Genomic DNA, 18,285 nt, shown 5'->3' with positions numbered 1-18,285 from the left:
CACTGGCCACCGTGACAGAGGTGCACCAAAGAAAAGGTACAAGGACTGCCTAAAGAAATCTCTTGGTGCCTGCCACATTGACCACCGCCAGTGGGCTGATAACGCCTCAAACCGTGCATCTTGGCGCCTCACAGTTTGGCGGGCAGCAGCCTCCTTTGAAGAAGACCGCAGAGCCCACCTCACTGACAAAAGGCAAAGGAGGAAAAACCCAACACCCAACCCCAACCAACCAATTTTCCCTTGCAACCGCTGCAATCGTGTCTGCCTGTCCCGCATCGGACTGGTCAGCCACAAACGAGCCTGCAGCTGACGTGGACTTTTTACCCCCTCCATAAATCTTCGTCCGCGAAGCCAAGCCAAAGAAAAGGTTATATGGATTTTAATTTGTACTCAGCATCTGATGCCTCTCAGGTCAGGGTCCAACCATAGTCGGCCAGCCCAAAATCCATAAAATACATCCATAAGTGTTCAGGAAGCAAAATCTTTGTTGTCCAGTGTAATTGATGTCCTTTCTCAGGAAAGCAGAACTGTGGGATTAACTCCTACAATTGGTATGTGGTTAGTTGAATGAGTTTCCATTTTTGTGATGACTTTCATATCCTTTTCACCTGATGTAATCTCTGCTAGAAACATCAACAATGTGCCAAACATGACTGTACACATTGTGATTTTGCCTTTGAATTCCTTTTGCCTGCTGCATGGCAGACGGATTCATCACTGGCAGAAATTGGCCAAGCGCCTCTTACATTTCTTAATCAGTCAAAGAAAGAGAAGCAAAAGTGTGTCCGTAGATTCACTTCCTGTGCTTCTGCAGCCACCCACAGTCTAGTCCAAACCATCGATGCCCCGAGCTCCAGATCTGAACCTCCAGCACGGTTAGGGACCCTTCGACGCCCCCTCGCATCCCAGATCTGATATGTGGTACTCCTCCGGCCATTTCGCGCCAGTCTCCAGCAGTCTGCAGCCCGGCACCGGTCTCCCAACAGCCTGCAGCTTCCATGGGTTCCTCGCCTCTTGTCACCACCAGCCTGACACATGCACTGGTCCCTCAGCCTCAGGACCACCCCCCCCCCAACTCCCCTCTGGTTCACCTCCGTGGTCACAGTCCAATGGCCACCTATTCCACTTCTTCTCAGACCAGGTTGGGGGAGGTGATCTTCCCGACCTGTGGTGCCCCGCTTCCCTGGGGTCTGCAGCCTTCCATGGCCTGCTGCTGTTTGAGGCGCCGCCATCTTGGGTTCAGAGCCAGAGGTCATGGGATCTCATAAAACTAACATCGGTTCCCTAAACGGGCCATTCCAAGCCTGTACAGAGCAGACAGCAGACGACTCAGCTGCTGGACCCCGCGGGAGGGCTACCCCACTTCACCACTGCTGCTGTCAGTATTATGGGTTCAAAGTTACCTTCACCTGAGTGAAAGTTTAAAACTGGCTCTCTGAAACCCATTGGTTGAATTAAGATAGTGGTGGGAGTGTTGATCAGATGAATGTTCAGATTTGAGTAAAAAGGAATTATATAAAACTGTAAAACCCGTTATCCAGAATTCCAGCAACCCGCAAAAAAATACAGGTTTAAAATTGGCACATTTCACCAATCTCAAGCAACTGGAAAATTCACTTATCCAGCATCATCCAATCCTTTGTGGTGCCAGACACCAGGGGTTTTACAATATTTTTTTAAAAATTAAGACATACAGCAGTAACAGGCCCTTTCAGTCCATAAAGCCCAATTAATCTACAACCTCAACCAGTGGGAGTAAAACTTATGCAGACACTGGGAGAAGGCACTCCTTACAAACAATACAGGATTCAAACCCCCGGTCCCAGAAAACTATGCCCTGCAAACCTGACTCGTTCAGGAGGCTTGTACTTCACATTTGGTCACAAGGACAGGATCTGCAGACTTTCATATTTTACTCAATTATCTTCACCAAAACTATTGTTAATGGTGTCAGATACAGCTCTACAACTCTTTAATGGAACTGCTGACAAGTTTACATCCTTCATCCAAAATAGCCAAGTATACAGCAAAATCCCCATTATCTGGAATCCAAGCTATCAGCAAAAATAAAAATCAAGAAACATTCTAAATTATTTTAAAAACATTTTACAAGTGTAAACATTCTCTGAACCTTTGATGGGAGCAAATATTGAACCAGCAGATTGCCTTGGGTCGTAGCTGTTTGAATGAAAATGGCTTCGTGCAGGATTATTTGTAAACCTGATCTTTAGTGTCTTTTGGGAAAATCTGCAGAGATCCAGCTGACAGTTAAAATTTCCCAAAGGTGACTGAAAATAAAAGTAAAATTTATGTTTGTTCAGCGCTGGTATGACTTTAAAAAAAAAATTTCAATGCAGGTGTATTATATAGTTAGGGATTGTAAGACTGTCTCAAACAATCAGAAAACTTGCATAATCCAGTCCCCTGCCAGATACCAGGGTTTATTTTAAAACCAAATATGGGTATTCTAAAGTTACATGATTTTTTTTTTAAAACAGGAAAAATGATGACCGCATTCATAAATAAACACAAAAACTTTTGGCAACTTTTATTTAGCAACAGATCCTCAGTTGTGCCAGTTTACATGTTTTTCCTTATTTTAATAGAAACCAGGTACAAAGTTTGTTTCACATTTGATTTACTTCTTCCACTTAATTCACAAACAAGTCAACACCATTTAAAATTGACGTCACCAAAACAGATTCACAATTGGGGAAAAGATCATCTAGAGAAAAGCATCGGCGTGATGAAAATGGAATGGTTGGCACACTGATTTCCTGAGGTGTGCTGTCCTAGCTGCTCTCTCCTAGTGTATGCTTGTCAAACAGATACTCGGCCATGCCAGACTGAGGAGCGCCCATGCGGGTCAGATTGGTGATCATGTCTCCAAGCTTCTTTATGGCCTCGACCTGCTCATGCAGGTAGTGAGTCTCCAGGAAGTCACACATCTAAGAGCAGATAAACAAGGTTAGTTATCAAAGGAAACACACCCAGCAAAGAGCATACCATTTGCAACACGTTTCAAACTTTGCTACAAATGACAGCCTAATTAAATACATTTGAATTAAAAAATAGCGGTGATATGGTTAGCGTAGCCATTAGCGCAACACTGTTACGCAGTGCACCAGTGATCAGGGCTCGAATCCAGTGTCTGCGTGGGTTTCCTCTGGTTCCCTCCCACCTTTCAAAACGTACTGGGGTGATACACCACTGCCCTATTGCAGGGGGCAACTTATGTACCTGCAGGAGTGTAAGGGGATACGACAACACCTGGCCGGCTGTCATCAATTAGTCAGCCTGAATGGATCAAGCCCCACCCAGTCAGGTGTCAATCACCCTCCAGGATACAAGCCTCACACTGAGTTGCGGCCACAGCCAGCCTGGCTCTGTGGAGGTTTTAGTGGATTAAAGCCTGTTGTACAGTCTTAACCTTGTGTGTCTGTTTCTGTCTAACAGCACACCACAGGGTTGTAGGTCAATTAGGTGCAATTGGGCAGCACAGCCTCATGGGTCAAAAGTGTCCAAGCATGGATTTATTACAGCAAGTGCAAACACATTTTACACCACAATTATTTCCCAGACATGCTTCTCATTAAGATTGGAAAATTGGCTGTGTTTTGGACCCAGACCGATGGGCCTTCTGCAAGTTGTAAAGACAGGTCAATATTTACATGAGGGTCATTCTTGTCAGAAGCAAGTTTGTGGAGATCCAGGAGAGACTGGTTGACGGTCTTTTCCAGGTGCAGGGCGCACTGCAAGGCTTCAAGACCATTGCCCCACTCGTCCCGGTCAGGTTTCTGGAGTTGGGGGGGGGGGGGAGGAAAAGGAAAAAAAAAAATCAAATTAAAAAAAAATTTGAAATGTTAATTTTAAAGTTCTGGGAGGACAGTTGTGGCCACTCACCGAAACGTCCTGGAGAATCACACGTCCCCCACGTTGGTTCTGAAACTTGATCAGTTTCTCCATGTGCTCCCGCTCCTCGTGGGACTGATCCAAGAAGAACTTGGCGAAGTTCTTCAATGCCACATCATCCCGATCAAAGTAAGCCGACTGGAAACATGGTTAAAGGCAAGTCAGTTCAACTGGCAAACTAAAAGTACAAACACCTTTTAAAAACGATACATACCCCTTCATCAGACACCTTTTAAAAACGATACATACCCCTTCATCAGACACCTTTTAAAAACGATACATACCCCTTCATCAGACACCTTTTAAAAACGATACATACCCCTTCATCAGACACCTTTTAAAAACGATACATACCCCTTCATCAGACACCTTTTAAAAACGATACATACCCCTTCATCAGACACCTTTTAAAAACGATACATACCCCTTCATCAGACACCTTTTAAAAACGATACATACCCGTTCATCAGACACCTTTTAAAAACGATACATACCCGTTCATCAGACACCTTTTAAAAACGATACATACCCCTTTATCAAATAACATTTACAAACCTCTCTGTATATTCAAGACCCACCCCCAGGAAACTGAGATGGTGCAAAATGGAAAGAAAGCAGCTATTAGTCATTGATCAGCCTCGTTGCAAATTCCTTTGTGTAAAGGTCGATCCATCGGCGGCCATGGCTGACTAGTGGTGGCGACACACACCCTGCCTCGACGTTACAAGAGAACGAAGAGTTGCAAACAAAGGGGCCCGATGGAAAGTTTCCCCACCCCAAGGTTCCTTCCCCCCCCAACTCACTCCCAACAGAGGTTTTGCGCCCCCCCCCCCAACGTTGAGGCGACGCAGTGACGAGACCCACCCCCAGATACTCCCCCACCCAGAGACAGAAATCCAGACAGCCACACCCCACCCAGGGACACCCACGCCGACAAAGACCCACCCCCAAAGAGACCCCCCCAACTAACAGAGACCCCCAACAAGACACCCCCCCACCAACAGAGACCCCCAACCAGACACCCCCCACCCAACAGAGACCCCCAACCAGACACCCCCCACCCAACAGAGACCCCCAACCAGACACCCCCCACCCAAGAGACCCCCAACCAGACACCCCCCCACCCAACAGAGACCCCCCCACCAAACAGACCCCCCAACCAGACACCCCCACCCAACAGAGACCCCCCCAAACAGACCCCCCAACCAGACACCCCCACCCAACAGAGAAACCCACCCACAGAGAGAGACCCTCCCCACTCACCATAGACAGGTAGACGTAGGAAGCATAAAGCTCCATGTTGATCTGCCGGTTGACGCTGGCTTCGCAATCCAGGTGGTAATTCTGGCGCACTTGGGAAGTCATCTCTTCTGCACTGGCTCCGACACAAAACAGTTGCTCAAATCAAAAAAGAGATGAAAGTATTTCTTGAAGGCGAGGTTTGAAAGGGGGGGGGGGGGGGGTCTATTCCGTTCAAACACTGTTGAAGCAAGAATACAACCCGGGTTCTGAGTTCCAGCCCCCTCTGCAGCTCTATTTAAGGACTCAGCCACCGCCCACAGGCTGAGCCCTGAGACCGCCCCAACCCAGCCTCCTGTCATGATTCAGCAAAAATCTTCTGCCCTGTTAACTCTTGCAACGCTGGCTTTGCTTTCCAGCTTCTCCACAAACTCCCCCCTTGTTGCAGTCCCTTTTGAAAATATTTTTTATTGAGTTTAGCAAAATCCCTTTACACAATGATAATATAAATCAAATCATCTCATATACAGGTAACACCTCAATTGCAAATTCGAAGCAGGACCATAATTATTGTAGTGCACCATGAGAGTGCGGTCGAACGGACTGGAAACGCGGGCTGTCAGCTCAAGTGTCAGAGCGCTCGCTTATTAGGCCGGCAGTCGCACGCCCCCCCCCCCCCCCCACCAGCTTCCGTTCTGGGCAGAAGAGACGGATGCGCCTGGCCATCTTTGTCATGACCGCCTCGCTGACCACACGTAACCAGTGGGGCCGGTGCACCACGGTATAGTTGCGCCTCGCTACAACGTTAACTGATCTCGTTCAGGACAACAGATTCCATAATTATCATAATTAAACAATTAAATCAGAACTCGTGCTACGTCCAGAAATAATATTGAATACAAAAATTATGCAAATAATAAGGTAAAAGTCCTTGATATTTTATATTTCTCCGGTGTGATCATGTTGTTCTGTGATATGATCCGTGATCTGTAGTTAATCCCCCCTTTACTTATTAGTCTAATGAAAAGGAAATAAAAAGGATTTGTTTTCCTCCCTACTAATCTACCCCCTCCCTCTAAACAAGGTGATCTGTATATATTGTAAATATGAATCAAATAGCACCCCTCCCCCCCCCCAGACACCAGACAGAGAATTCCTGGCATATCCACACCACTTCAATCAGGGGTCTACAAAGTGGTCAATATCAACTCCTGGGGCTCGATGAGACTACCCAAGGGATCAATAATACCTGGGGAGGGGTCGATTGAACTTTTTGTGGTGGAAAGCAGGGCCTGATCAATGGAAAACAGCGCCGACGGCAGGGGCGGTCAATCTCTTGCAAGAGCGGGCGTTGGTGGCTGCCATGTTATATTTGGCTTCAGCCTTTGAGTAAGTTGAGAGTGAGCTGGAGGACGGACTGAGGGTAGAAGAAAGATGCATGTGTTCTTTGTATCTTTGAGTGGGGGGGGGGGGGCGGCAGCCAGCCTTGGATAACTGAAGAAATAAAGAAAAGCATCAAACTAAAAGCTCGTGCGTACAAAGACAGATGTTATGGATGTGATGGGAGGCGAGGACCTGGATGTAATAGCTATCATTAAAGAGGAAGTACTCAGAAAACTTGAGGGTCTAAAGATAGTTACGTCCCCTGGGCCTGATGCAATGGACCCCAGGGTATTGAAAGAAATGGCAGAAATTATAGTCGAGGCTTTGGGGATAATTTACCCAAATTCTTTGGACTGTGGACGGATTAGAAGACAGAAAATGTCACATCAGTATTCAAAAAAGGATGTAGGCAGGGAACAATAGGCCAGTTAGTTCAACATCTGGAGCTGGGAAAATGCTTGAATCTATCATATCAAAGAAGAAATGGTGAGGCATCGGGTGTGAAATGGATCCATCGGGCAGACGCAGCCTCGGATTCAGCAAAGGGCAGGCCCTGTTTAACAAACGATGGAGTCCTCTGAGCACAGTAGGTAGAGGGGAGCAGATGAACATTGTTTACCTGGATTTCCAGAAGGCATTTGATAAGGTCCTGCATGAAAGACAGAAGATAGAGTTGGGGGCGATGGATAGGGGATTTGTTAACAATAAAAAGCGGAGAGTTAGGATACAGAGTTTTTTTCTGGTTGGCAATCAGTGGTAAGCGAGGGTGCTGAAGGGGTCGGTGGTGGGCTCACAACTGTTCACAGTGTATCTGAAAAGAGTACAGAGTGTAGAGTATCTAAGTTTGGTGATGACACAAAATTGAATGGAAAAGCAAATTGTGCAGAGGATACGGAGAGTCTCCAGAGAGATAGAAATGGGGTTAAGTGAGTGGGCAAGGGTCTGGCAGATGGAGTACAATGCTGGGAAATGTGAAGTTATCCATTTTGGAAGGGAAAGATTGGATTGTTATTTCAATGGCAAGTGATTGCTGCCGTGCTCAAGGACTTGGGAGGGCTCGATCATGAATTGCAAAAGGTTGGTTTGCAGGTGCAGCCGGCTGTCACGAAGGCAAATGGAATATTGGCCTTCACTGCTGGAGGGAGTTAATTTAAGAGCAGGGAGGTTATGCTGCAACTGTACAAGGTCCTGCTGAGGCTGCATCTGGAGAACTGTGTGCAGTTCTGGTCTCCTTACTTGAAGAAGGATGTACAGGCTTTGGAGGTGGTGCCCGAGGAGGTCTACCAGGTTGACTCTAGAGGTGAGGGGGTTAATCTGTGAGGGTAGATTGAGTCATCTGGGACTGTACTCCCCGGAATTTGGAAAAAGGGTTCTTAACATAACATATAAAATTATGAAAAGCATTGATAAGATAAAGGTAGGTAAGATATTTCCATTGGTGGCGGGGAGACCAATGTCATAGTCTCAAGTTTCAGGGTATTCGATTTAGGGCAGAGATGAGGAGGAACTGCTTATCCTGGAGACTGGTGAATCTGTGAAACTCACTGCCCATTGAAACAGAGGATATATATAAATATTTTAAGACAAGGTTGGATAGATATTTACACAGTAGGGGAATTAAGGGATGGAGGGAAAAGACAGGTAGGTGGAGATGAGCTGATCATCAGATCTGCCATGATATCATTGAATGACAGACCAGGCTCGACGGGCCAGATGGCCGACTCCTGCTCCGATTTCTTACGTTCTTATGTACTAACAGTGTTCTTTAAAGGGCAAAGATAAAAATACATAACCAACATATAATTCCTTGAGGGTGGCAACTCAGATGTATAAGGCAGGGAAGAAGTCCTTTGGTATGTTGGCCTTCATTGGACGAGGTCTAGCGAGAAAAGTAGGGAACTCATGATTCTGTTGTACAAAATATTGGTGCAACAACACTTAGAGTACCGTGTGCAGTCCTGGTCGCCCAACTAGAGGAAGGATGTTAATAAATTGGATGGGACACAGAGGAGATTCACTAGGATGTTGCTAGGACTGGAGGAGTTGAGTTATTGGGAGACGTTGGAGAGGCTGGACCTTTATTCCCTGCAGTAGAGGTGCAATGGAGGTGGTCGTTCGTGGTCCTCCTGATGTCCACTATCATCTCCTTTGTCTTGTCCATGTTGAGACTCTTGCACCATTACATTTTTTAATTCAATTTTTTCAAAGTTTAGACATACCACACGGCAACAGGCCATTTTGGCCCATGAGTCTGTGCCACCCAATTTACACCCCATTAACCTACAGCCCCCGGTAGGTTTCGAACAGTGGGAGGAAACCGGAGCCCACCGGGGAAAACCCATGCAGACACGGGGAGAACATGCAAACTCATTACAGACAGCAAGGGATTCGAACATCTGTCCCAATCGTTGGCACTGTAACAGCGTTGTGTTAACTGCTACGCCAACCATGGCGCACCATATCACAAGATTCTCCTCCTCTTCTCTGCAGTGCGACTCATCGTCGTGGCTGCCGATGTGTCGTCTGCAAACTCGATGACGCTGTTGGAGCTGGATCTAGCGATGCAATCGTGGGTCAGTAGCGTGTACAGAGGTGGGCTGACCCCAGAACCAGGATGGAAGCAAATCCTGAGGGATCACTGAGCAGGTAAGAATTCTCCACAAGAGGGAAAGGTCTATTGTGCATCCTATTAGAACAGTGAGCACACTACGAGAAAAGGCGAAAACACTATGCTGGAGAAACTCAGCAGGTCAAACAGTCAGCCTTTTTAAACTGCAGCACCTGGGTGGCCCTCCTGGGACCTGGGTGCAATTACTGGGGCAAAGGGAGATGGACCCTTTAAATTGCCAACCCAGTGATTTAAGGGGGATCCCACCCCCACAATGACGCGTCACTCACTCACCGGAAGTACTACCGGATGTTCGGATGCTGGCTGCCCGACGGCGCACGCACACTGACATCACCGGAATAAGCGGGTCGACTATTTTCCTGTTCAAATCGGCTGTGTTCGAACCCCGGGTAAGTTTAACTGGGTTCCCTGATTCCTTCTGAGGTAGGTTAGGGACTGGGTTGGGCTCCGACGGGGTGGACTGGGTCAGGTCCTTCCTAACTACCGTGTGACTGGCAAAATGCCCGGTTAACCCCATTTTACATGGCAGTTTGAAAGGGCCTATTCCCTTTTATATAGTAAAGGTAAAAATGCACAATGTTTTGGGCTAGAGCCCATCATCAAGTATGGGAAACTGTCGGCAGGCATCTAAGTAAGGGGGAGGAGGGGGTAACTCTTTCCTCCACTACAAAAGATACTTTAGAGCAGTGGCTTTCAACCTTTTTCCGCCCACTCACACACCACCTTAAGCTAATCACAGAGCACCTATGGCATAGAGGTATGTGAGTGGAAAGAAAAAGGTTGAGAACCACTGCTAAGAGCATACTAAAACACAACGGAAATGCTTTAAAGGTTTTTTTTTGCAAAATAGTCTCAAAATGATTTAGCTGTGTAAAGTCCAAAGCTCTTTACGTTGAGATTTCAGATGGGTCAGCAGCTTTAGTTTGCGTGCAAAGTTGAAACTGGTCTCTGGGTTGTAAATATTAATGACAGATTTAACCATGTCAACATGTTTGTGACGAGTGCATGAGTAACCCCAATAAAACACTAACAGAATTCATCTTGTTGATGAAAGCCAGTAAGTCCAATTAGAGTTGAAATGTCCAGAAGTCAGCTTTAACATGGGAATGTCAGCATGACTAAGGGCTACTTTCCTTCTTCCAGAATTATTACATTATCGGTGAATAATGATATTGAAGTGCAGTGCCTAGATGATTTTTTTATCTCCAAACTCCTGATCGAGGTGATCTAAAGGATCGCACCACATTCAGAAGAAATACATCCAAATCCCAGGTTAACTCTTATTTCTCAAACATACCTGGTGCATTTTTAAATTTAAAAATTTAGACGTAGCACAGTGGTGTGCCGCCCGATTACCCCCAATTGACCTAAAACCCTGGTAAGCTTTGAACGATGGGAGGAAACCTGAGCACCCGGAGGAAGCCCACGCAGGCAAGGGGAGAACGTACAAACTCCTTACGGACAGTGGCAGATTCGAACCCCCGGTCACTGCTGCGCAGACCGCTACATTAACTGGGTTCTGAACGGTGGGAGGAAATTGGAGCACTCAGAGAAAACCCACGCTGACACTGAGAAAACGTGACAGACACCTTACAGACAGCGCTGGATTCGAACCCCGGTCACTGGCGCTGTAACAGCGGTGCGCTAACCGCTACGCCCACCATGCCGCCCAATGCAGGCAAACTTGAACAGTTGGTTGGATCTTGCTGTGAGAAAAAATGCCCGCAGCCTGTACTGCACAGAAACAGGCTAATCAGCTGGTGCTTACGGAGCTCATCCCACCTTCCCTCATCAAAATCTATTGGAGCAAGTCTGCAGATGCTGTGGTTGTAGTGGAAACACAAGAAATGCTGGAAGAACTCAGTAGGTCTCATAGTGTCCATAGGAGGTAAAGATATCTTACGGACTTTTCGGGCTCAGATTTGAAATGTCCGTAAGATATCTTTACCGCATGAATGTATAAACGAGTAGAACTGTGGGCTAAGCACGCATCCTTGGGGTGCGCCTGTGTTAATGATCAGCGAGGAGGAGACGTTCTTTCCAATTTGTACTGACTATCGTCTTCCGATGAGGGAGTCAAGGATCCAGCTGCAGAGGGGGGTGCAGAGGCCTAGAGTTTGTAGCTTCTTGACCAGCACTGAGGGAATAATGGTATTGAAGGCCAAGCTATGAAGAGGCCGGCTGAGTTCCTCCAGCATTTACTGTGTTTCCACTAGTAGAGAAACCCTCCCTTCTCTGCTGCTTCTCACGTTTGACCAACCTCCTGCTCAATGTATCAAAACCAGTCACTTTGGCCGCTCCCTGTCTTTTAAAATACCTTTCAAACCTCATCGAAGTAACAGGTGGAAGGTTAGATAAAACATCTTCTTCAAGAGATGGCATCTTCAACAATTAAATGTTCCCTCAGTTTACTGCAGTAACTGGGACCGCAAGCTGTGATCACGAAGCATAGACTGAAGGTGCTTTCTGCGGAGTACATACAACCCTGAGATTCATTTTCCTATGGGCAAGGCAGAATTACCACTTCAGAATCAGAGTTTATTGTCATGTTTTGTGACAGCATATCACAGTTCAAACATGCATTTTAGGACCATCTTACAACATTACTATGCATGAAAAGTAAGGCAGCGTCTTTGGTTCATTGATTATTAAGGAATCTGATGGCAGCGGGGAAGAAGCTGTCTTTGTGCCACTGAGTGCTCATCTTCAGGCCCGATGGTAGCAGAGTGAAGAGGGCCAGGCCTGGGTGGTGGTGGTGGGGGGGTTCTTTGAGGATAGAGGCTGCTTTTTTAAGACACTGGCTAATGTAGATGACTTCGATGGAGTGAAATCTGGTGCCTGTGATGTCGCAAGTCAAGTTAAGGACCCTCTGACGTTTATTCTTGTCCTGAGAGTTGGAGCCTCCATACCAGGCCATAATACAATCAACCAGAATACACTCCACGGTGCACCTGTACAAGTTAACCAGGGACTTCGGTGACATACTGAACCATCGCAGACACCTCACAAAAATATAGCCGCTGGCGAGCCTTCTTCATGATTGCATCAACGTGGAGGATCCAGGACAGATCCTTAGAGATGTTGACTCCAGGAATTTGAAGTTCTTGACCCTCTCCACTACTGAGCCCTCATGTTCACCTGACTTCCTCCTAAAGTCCACAATCACCACCTTAGTTTTGCTGATGTTGAGTGCAAGGTTATTGTTGTGACACCATTCAGCGAGCTGATCTATCTCCCTCCTGTCCACTTCCTCATTGCCGTTAGTGATTCTGCTGACAACTGTGGTGTCATCAAAAAACTTGTAGATGGCATTGGACTTGTGCCTGGCCACACAGTCATGGATGTATAATGAGTAGAGCAATGGGCTAAGCATGTATCCTTGGGGTGCGCCTGTGTTAATAATTAGTGAGGAGACGTTGTTTCCAATTTGTGCCGATTGTGGTCTTCCAATGAGAAAGTCAAGGATCCAGTTGCAGGGGGGGTGGGTGTGGGGGGTGCAGGAGCCTTGAGTTTGTGGCTTGTTGACCAGCACTGAGGGAATAATGGTATTGAAGGGCAGCTGTGTGTATGAACTGTTGTTTTCGAGGTGATCCAGAGCGGAGAGCCATCGATATTGCATCTTTTGTGCACTTTTTAGTCTGTGCAACAAAACTGAGTACACATGTAAACAAATAAAGAAATGTCAATAAACTGACTGCGCAATGGGAGGAGTAAATCAAAGAATAAATTGCTAAAGAATCCTTTAAATGAGCCCCTGATTGAGTTTGTCGTTGAGGAGTCTGATGGTGGAGGGGGAGCAGCTGTTCCTGGTGGTGCGAGTCTTGTGGCACCTGTACCTCTCTCCTGTTCATAGCAGTGAGAACAGAATGAGTGCTGGGGGGGGGGGGGGGGGGGGGGAGGTGTGTCTCTCCAACGCCAGCGTTCTTTGTAGTTGTTCACAATGGTGGGGAGGATTTTGCCCGTGATGTCTTGGGCTGCATCCACTAACTTTTGGAGGGGTATTGGTGTTGGATCTGTGAAATTGCTCAGCAGAAGGAGGTGTAAGGCGCTCCTTCCATCTGATAGCCTGCGTGTCACCATTGGGCAAGGTGTAGGGCCTGTTTAGCCTCCCAATCAGGGTCAGGTGAGACCATGGATTGCAGATGATGGATGGTTTTTAACAGATTCTACAAATTGGAATTTGTGGTTGTGAAACTAAAAATGCTGGGCAGATGAATCTGTGGATCAAAGGCCAGGGTTACCTGTCCAGTGTGGACCCTGCAATTGAAGAAGGCATCAGGAAACCCCTTCAGCATTTTTTCCTCATACAAACATGAACTCAACGTCGACTATAGTCTCAGCTCAAAGATGGAGCCTTCACTGAAGGAGAACAGGGGCGGCAGCAACTACGATTCGGAGGGTGAGAGATCGTGACGGATGGAGAGACGTGATCGCCCACGCCAAACGGGCAAAGCTCCTGAATGAACGATTGATATTGATGACCCCATGATGCAGCTGGTCAGCACACTACATGCACCTGTAGAAATTTTTCAGGGTTTCTGGTGTCGTACCAAACCTTTGCAAACTCCTGAGGAAGTAGAGGCACTGACATGTTTTCTTCATGATGCCGTTAGTGTGTTGTGTCCAGGAAAGATCCTCTGAGATAGCGACTCATAAGAACTTAAATTTGCTTACCCTCTCCACCTCTGCTCCCCCAGTGATCACTGGATCGTCCACCTCTGGTTTTCCCTTCCTGAAGTCAATAATCAGCTCCTTGGTTTTGGTGACATTGAGTGTGAGGTTGTTGATGGTGCACCGTTCAGCCAAGTTTTCAATCTCCCTCCTGTACACCGACTCATCACCCCTTTTATACACCCCACTACCGTGGTATCGTCAGTGAACTTGTAGATTTTGGCATACCGAGCCACACAACCATAGAGCAAGAGGCTGAGAATGCAGCCTTTCGGTGCTCCAGTACTGATACATTAACATGCTGGATAAACTCAGCAGGTCACACAACATCTATAGAAAGTAAATGGCAACCAACATTTTGGACCTGGGCTCTTTGTACCTGATGAAGATCCCAGACCGAACAGGGCCCTGACGTCTCCATGGACATTTCTATCCCCCCCCCTCTCATTTCCTGCAAGACATTCCTTAAACCCCACCCCCCCATCCCCTGAACCTGGCCGATACGGTTGGCAAAGCAGTTAGTGCAGCGCATTTACAGTGCCAGGGACCGGGACTGAGGTCGGAAGCGCTGTCTGTGAGGAGTTTGTTCGCTCTCCCTGTGTCTGCATGGGTTTCCTCATGGGGCTCCAGATTCCATCCACCATTCAAAAACAAACCGATAATTGACATTTAATTAGGTGTAATTGGGCAGCAAGGGCTCATGGGCCAAAAGGGCCTGTTACCATGCTGTATTTCTAAATTTAAATTAAAAATTTATGCAGGTAAACAAAGTATTATTCAAAGTTCAGTTATTAAATGAAGGTTGACATTGAGCTTCATGGCGAGGTGTGAACCTCCTTTCAGAATGAAAACCCCTGGGGGCTCATGGGCCAAAAGGGCCTGTTACTGTGCTGTATGTCTAAATGCTCAACCTTCATTTAATAACTGAACTTTGAATAATACTTTGTTTACCTGCATAAATTTTTAATTTAAATTTAGAAATACAGCACGGTAACAGCCATTTCTGCCCAATTAACCTACACCCCCAGTATGTTTCCAATGGTTGGAGGAATCCAAAGCCCCCGGGGAAAACGTACAAACTCTTTACAGACAGCGTGGGATTCAGACCACGGTCCCCAATTGCTGGCGCTGTAAAAGTGTTGCACTAACCACTAGGCCAACTGTGCCTCCCAACGTGCTTCAAATGTGAACGTGGTGTCTTTGTGGGATGTACATGAGGCATGTGAGGGAATGGGATTAGATGACAGGTGTGGAGCATCCCCCTTGCTCAGGAGCCCACAGGAACTGTTCAGGATCAAATGGTCCAAGATCATGAACCCAGCAAAACTGATCGTTGAGAACACAATGTCGCTGAATGAGGACAAAGTCCATCTATAGATAATTTTTAATCAATAAAGATATTATCAAACCAAAACATGACCCAAGGCACATAGGGAAATAAAACGTGACCCAAAACATCATTAAAGTCGTAGGTTTTAAGAAGCTATGTAAATGGAAAGAGAAGTGGGAAGTTAAAGTTGTTTCGGCAGCTGACGGCATGGCTACCAGTAGAGGTGCGATCACATACAGAGATGGTCAAGAGGCCAGTATTGAAGGAGAGCACGGATTTTGGAATGTTATTGGGATGGAAGAGGTTACAGGTGAGGGAGGACTAATCAAATCGACATGTTACGAACCCAGAGGACCCCAAAACCCAGCAGCAATAGATATTCACCAAGACAAATGGTTACTTAAACAATGTTGCTTTTAATTATCTTTAAACATGAAAACAGAATCACACTTCAACTTATCTATTATTAACTTAACCCCCTTCTAATTCTAAATGCATGTGAATATAATGTGTGTATAAGTTCAGAAAAGTTCTTGGATTCACAGTCCAATCTCACTTCTCATTCCTCCAAGTTCATTGGTTGCAGGCAATTCTTATACTGTGTACAGATTTTAACATTTATAAGTTCACCAGGCTTTGGTGCTTGAAAGGTAAATGGATATTGCTCAGGAAGGTTCTTCTCGGTTGTCAGAGAGAGATTTGTTGTACGCTGACACCCACAACTGATTCTTTTTTTAAATCAGCCACTGATGGAACTTGCCCCCTCAGGGTTCTCCAGATGATAACCTCTTTCTTTCAGGTCACCACAGAGTTCTTATTTGTTTCACTTATTCCAAGTGAAACATTAGGCAGCCAGTCCTCTCCTCTTGCATGAACCACAAGGGCTTCGACCAGGCTGAACTAAGCACTCACAACCCGTCCTTCAAAATGGGTTTTTCCACAAGCTTGTCAGCTTGTCCTGTTCCAGTTCTAGTTGCTGCTGGTGACTGTAACACTGTAGAACTGATCTCTCTGTGTGTGTCTCTCTCAAAGAGAAAAACCTGTTTGACTCTTTCTGCTTGCAAAACCACATGATCCTCTTCGAACAGCAAGTTCCCCTTCAGACAGAATGCGGTTCTTTCATCTGTTGCCTTTTTGTAAATAACAATTCATTAGTGAAGTCACTCTCCAAAGCTTTTGGAAAGGCTCTGAGGCCCCGACATTGTCTAGCATTAGCAGAGCTCCAGTATTTTAAATAAGATCTGTTTTTTAGTGTTTGTATGTGACGCACACTCACAAACCCTACCCCAGTTTATCTCCCAGAAACATATCTATATTCTGTCACAGACAAAAGTGCTGGAGAAACTCAGCAGGTCCTGCTGCATCTGTAAGAGGCAAAGATATATAACTGACGGCTCTGGCCTGATCCCTTCGTCAAGGTCTGAGTCAAAAGCAGGGAGGTGACTGAAAAAAAAGGTGGGGACGGGGGAAGAAGGGAATTAAGAGCAGAGAGAGGAGTACAGGCTCACAGACAGGAAGCCATAGGTGGTGAGAACTGATCTAGAGTGAGGGGATGGCTCTGTGAATGCAGAGGAAAGGAGAGCGAGGGATAGGGAAGCAGAGAGAGAGGGACATAGGATGTGGGGAGCTGGAGGAAATGAGCCATTGGGATACGGAAAGAGAGGAAGACAAGGAGAAGGGAGCTGGAAAGAAAGGTGACGGCTTGGCCAGGAGCTTGTGTAGGTCACCATTCGTGGAAGGGATGGGTGTTTGGGATTCAGTGCGAGTTATGACTTAGGCAGCAGAGCTTCGGATGAGCAGCTCATGGAAGGGATGGGTGATTGGGATTCAGTGCGAGTTATGACTTAGGCAGCAGAGCTTCGGATGAGCAGCTCATGGAAGGGATGGGTGATTGGGATTCAGTGCGAGTTATGACTTAGGCAGCAGAGCTTCGGATGAGCAGGGCAATGATGCGGCCAGTGGTGCCACAGCTCGGTTTCCTCCAGTACTAACTGTGCAGCGTTTTCACATTCTCCCTGTGACCTTGTGAGTTTCCCCGGTTCCTCCGGTTTCCTTCCATATCCCCAAGACATGCCAGCTGGAAGATTAAACTGCAAATTGCCCTGAGTATATGGAGTGGTGGACAGAGTTGATGAGGAGTGAAGAATACAGATTCAAAATTCTTGTCATGTGCAATAGTGCAGAAAGATGCAATATTACACGAGATTGTCTTCACTCTGAATAGAGTCCCTTCTCTAGGTGGGTCAGGTCATAGCATCATCCTTCGATTCGAAAGCACGGGGAGTGGCCACCTTAATAAAGAAAAACCTTCCAGTTGTAATTCAGAATGTTGCAACTGATCCAGCAGGTAGGGTGTGAATATATTCTGAATCTTGGACCCTGTTAAATTTATATGCCCCAAATGTAGATGATGAAAGGTTTATAAAAGAAACCTTTTCTCAACTGGCAGATGCACATCACAATATAATAGTGGTGGGGACTTTAATTCTTGTTTGGATCCCGTTTTAGATCAATCAACAAGAGCGGTGGCCAGGACAAGGATGGCTAGAGCCACCTTAGTTTCAATGAGAGAGCTGAACTTAACGGACACCTGGAGGTGTTATGGTCGTGACACCACTCAACGGGCCGATCGATCTCCCTCCTGTACACCTCCTTATTGCCGTTTGTGATTCTGCCGACAACTGTGGTGCTATCGGCAAACTTGTAGGTGGAATTGTGCCTGGCCACGCGGTCGAGCAGTGGGCTAAGCACGCATCCTTGGAATGCGCCTGTGTTGATCAGTGAGGAGGAGACGTCGTTTCCAATTCATACTGACTGTGGTCTTCTGATGAGAAAGTCAAGGATCCAGTTGCAGGGGAAGTGGGGGGGTGGGGGGGGGGGGTAGGGTACAGAGGCCTAGAGTTTGTAGCTTCTTGACCAACTCTGAGGGAATAATGGGATTGAAGGCCGAGCTGTAGTCGATGAAGAGCAGCTGTTTGCATGAATTGCTGTTTTCAAGGTGAACCAGGGCTGAGTGGAGAGCCAGCGATATTGCATAGAGGGGTTGACATGGATGTTATTGTTTGTGTCAATGGTTTGGAAAGAGGTTCAAGGCTTCCTGTAATGACACATAAAACGTAGA

At 46.6% G+C, this 18,285-nt stretch overlaps 1 protein-coding gene across 1 annotated transcript; it reads right to left on the bottom strand.

Annotated features, from left to right (window-relative positions):
• Positions 1-2,523: 2,523 nt before the first annotated feature.
• LOC138748888 (ferritin heavy chain-like) lies at positions 2,524-5,378 on the bottom strand. The gene is made up of 4 exons (XM_069909759.1): positions 5,176-5,378; positions 3,904-4,050; positions 3,672-3,797; positions 2,524-2,948 (listed from the first exon to the last, which is right to left on the bottom strand). Exons 1-4 carry the CDS (start codon positions 5,275-5,277, stop codon positions 2,793-2,795), a joined length of 531 nt encoding a protein of 176 aa, XP_069765860.1. The 5' UTR covers positions 5,278-5,378; the 3' UTR covers positions 2,524-2,792.
• Between the last annotated feature and the right edge of the window lie 12,907 nt (positions 5,379-18,285).

This window comes from Narcine bancroftii, chromosome 13 (genome assembly GCF_036971445.1).
Source record: "Narcine bancroftii isolate sNarBan1 chromosome 13, sNarBan1.hap1, whole genome shotgun sequence".
In the NCBI taxonomy this organism is placed as follows: Eukaryota; Metazoa; Chordata; class Chondrichthyes; order Torpediniformes; family Narcinidae; genus Narcine; species Narcine bancroftii.
The sequence above is the reverse complement of the archived record's forward strand: the minus strand, read 5'-3'. Positions and strand labels throughout refer to the sequence as shown.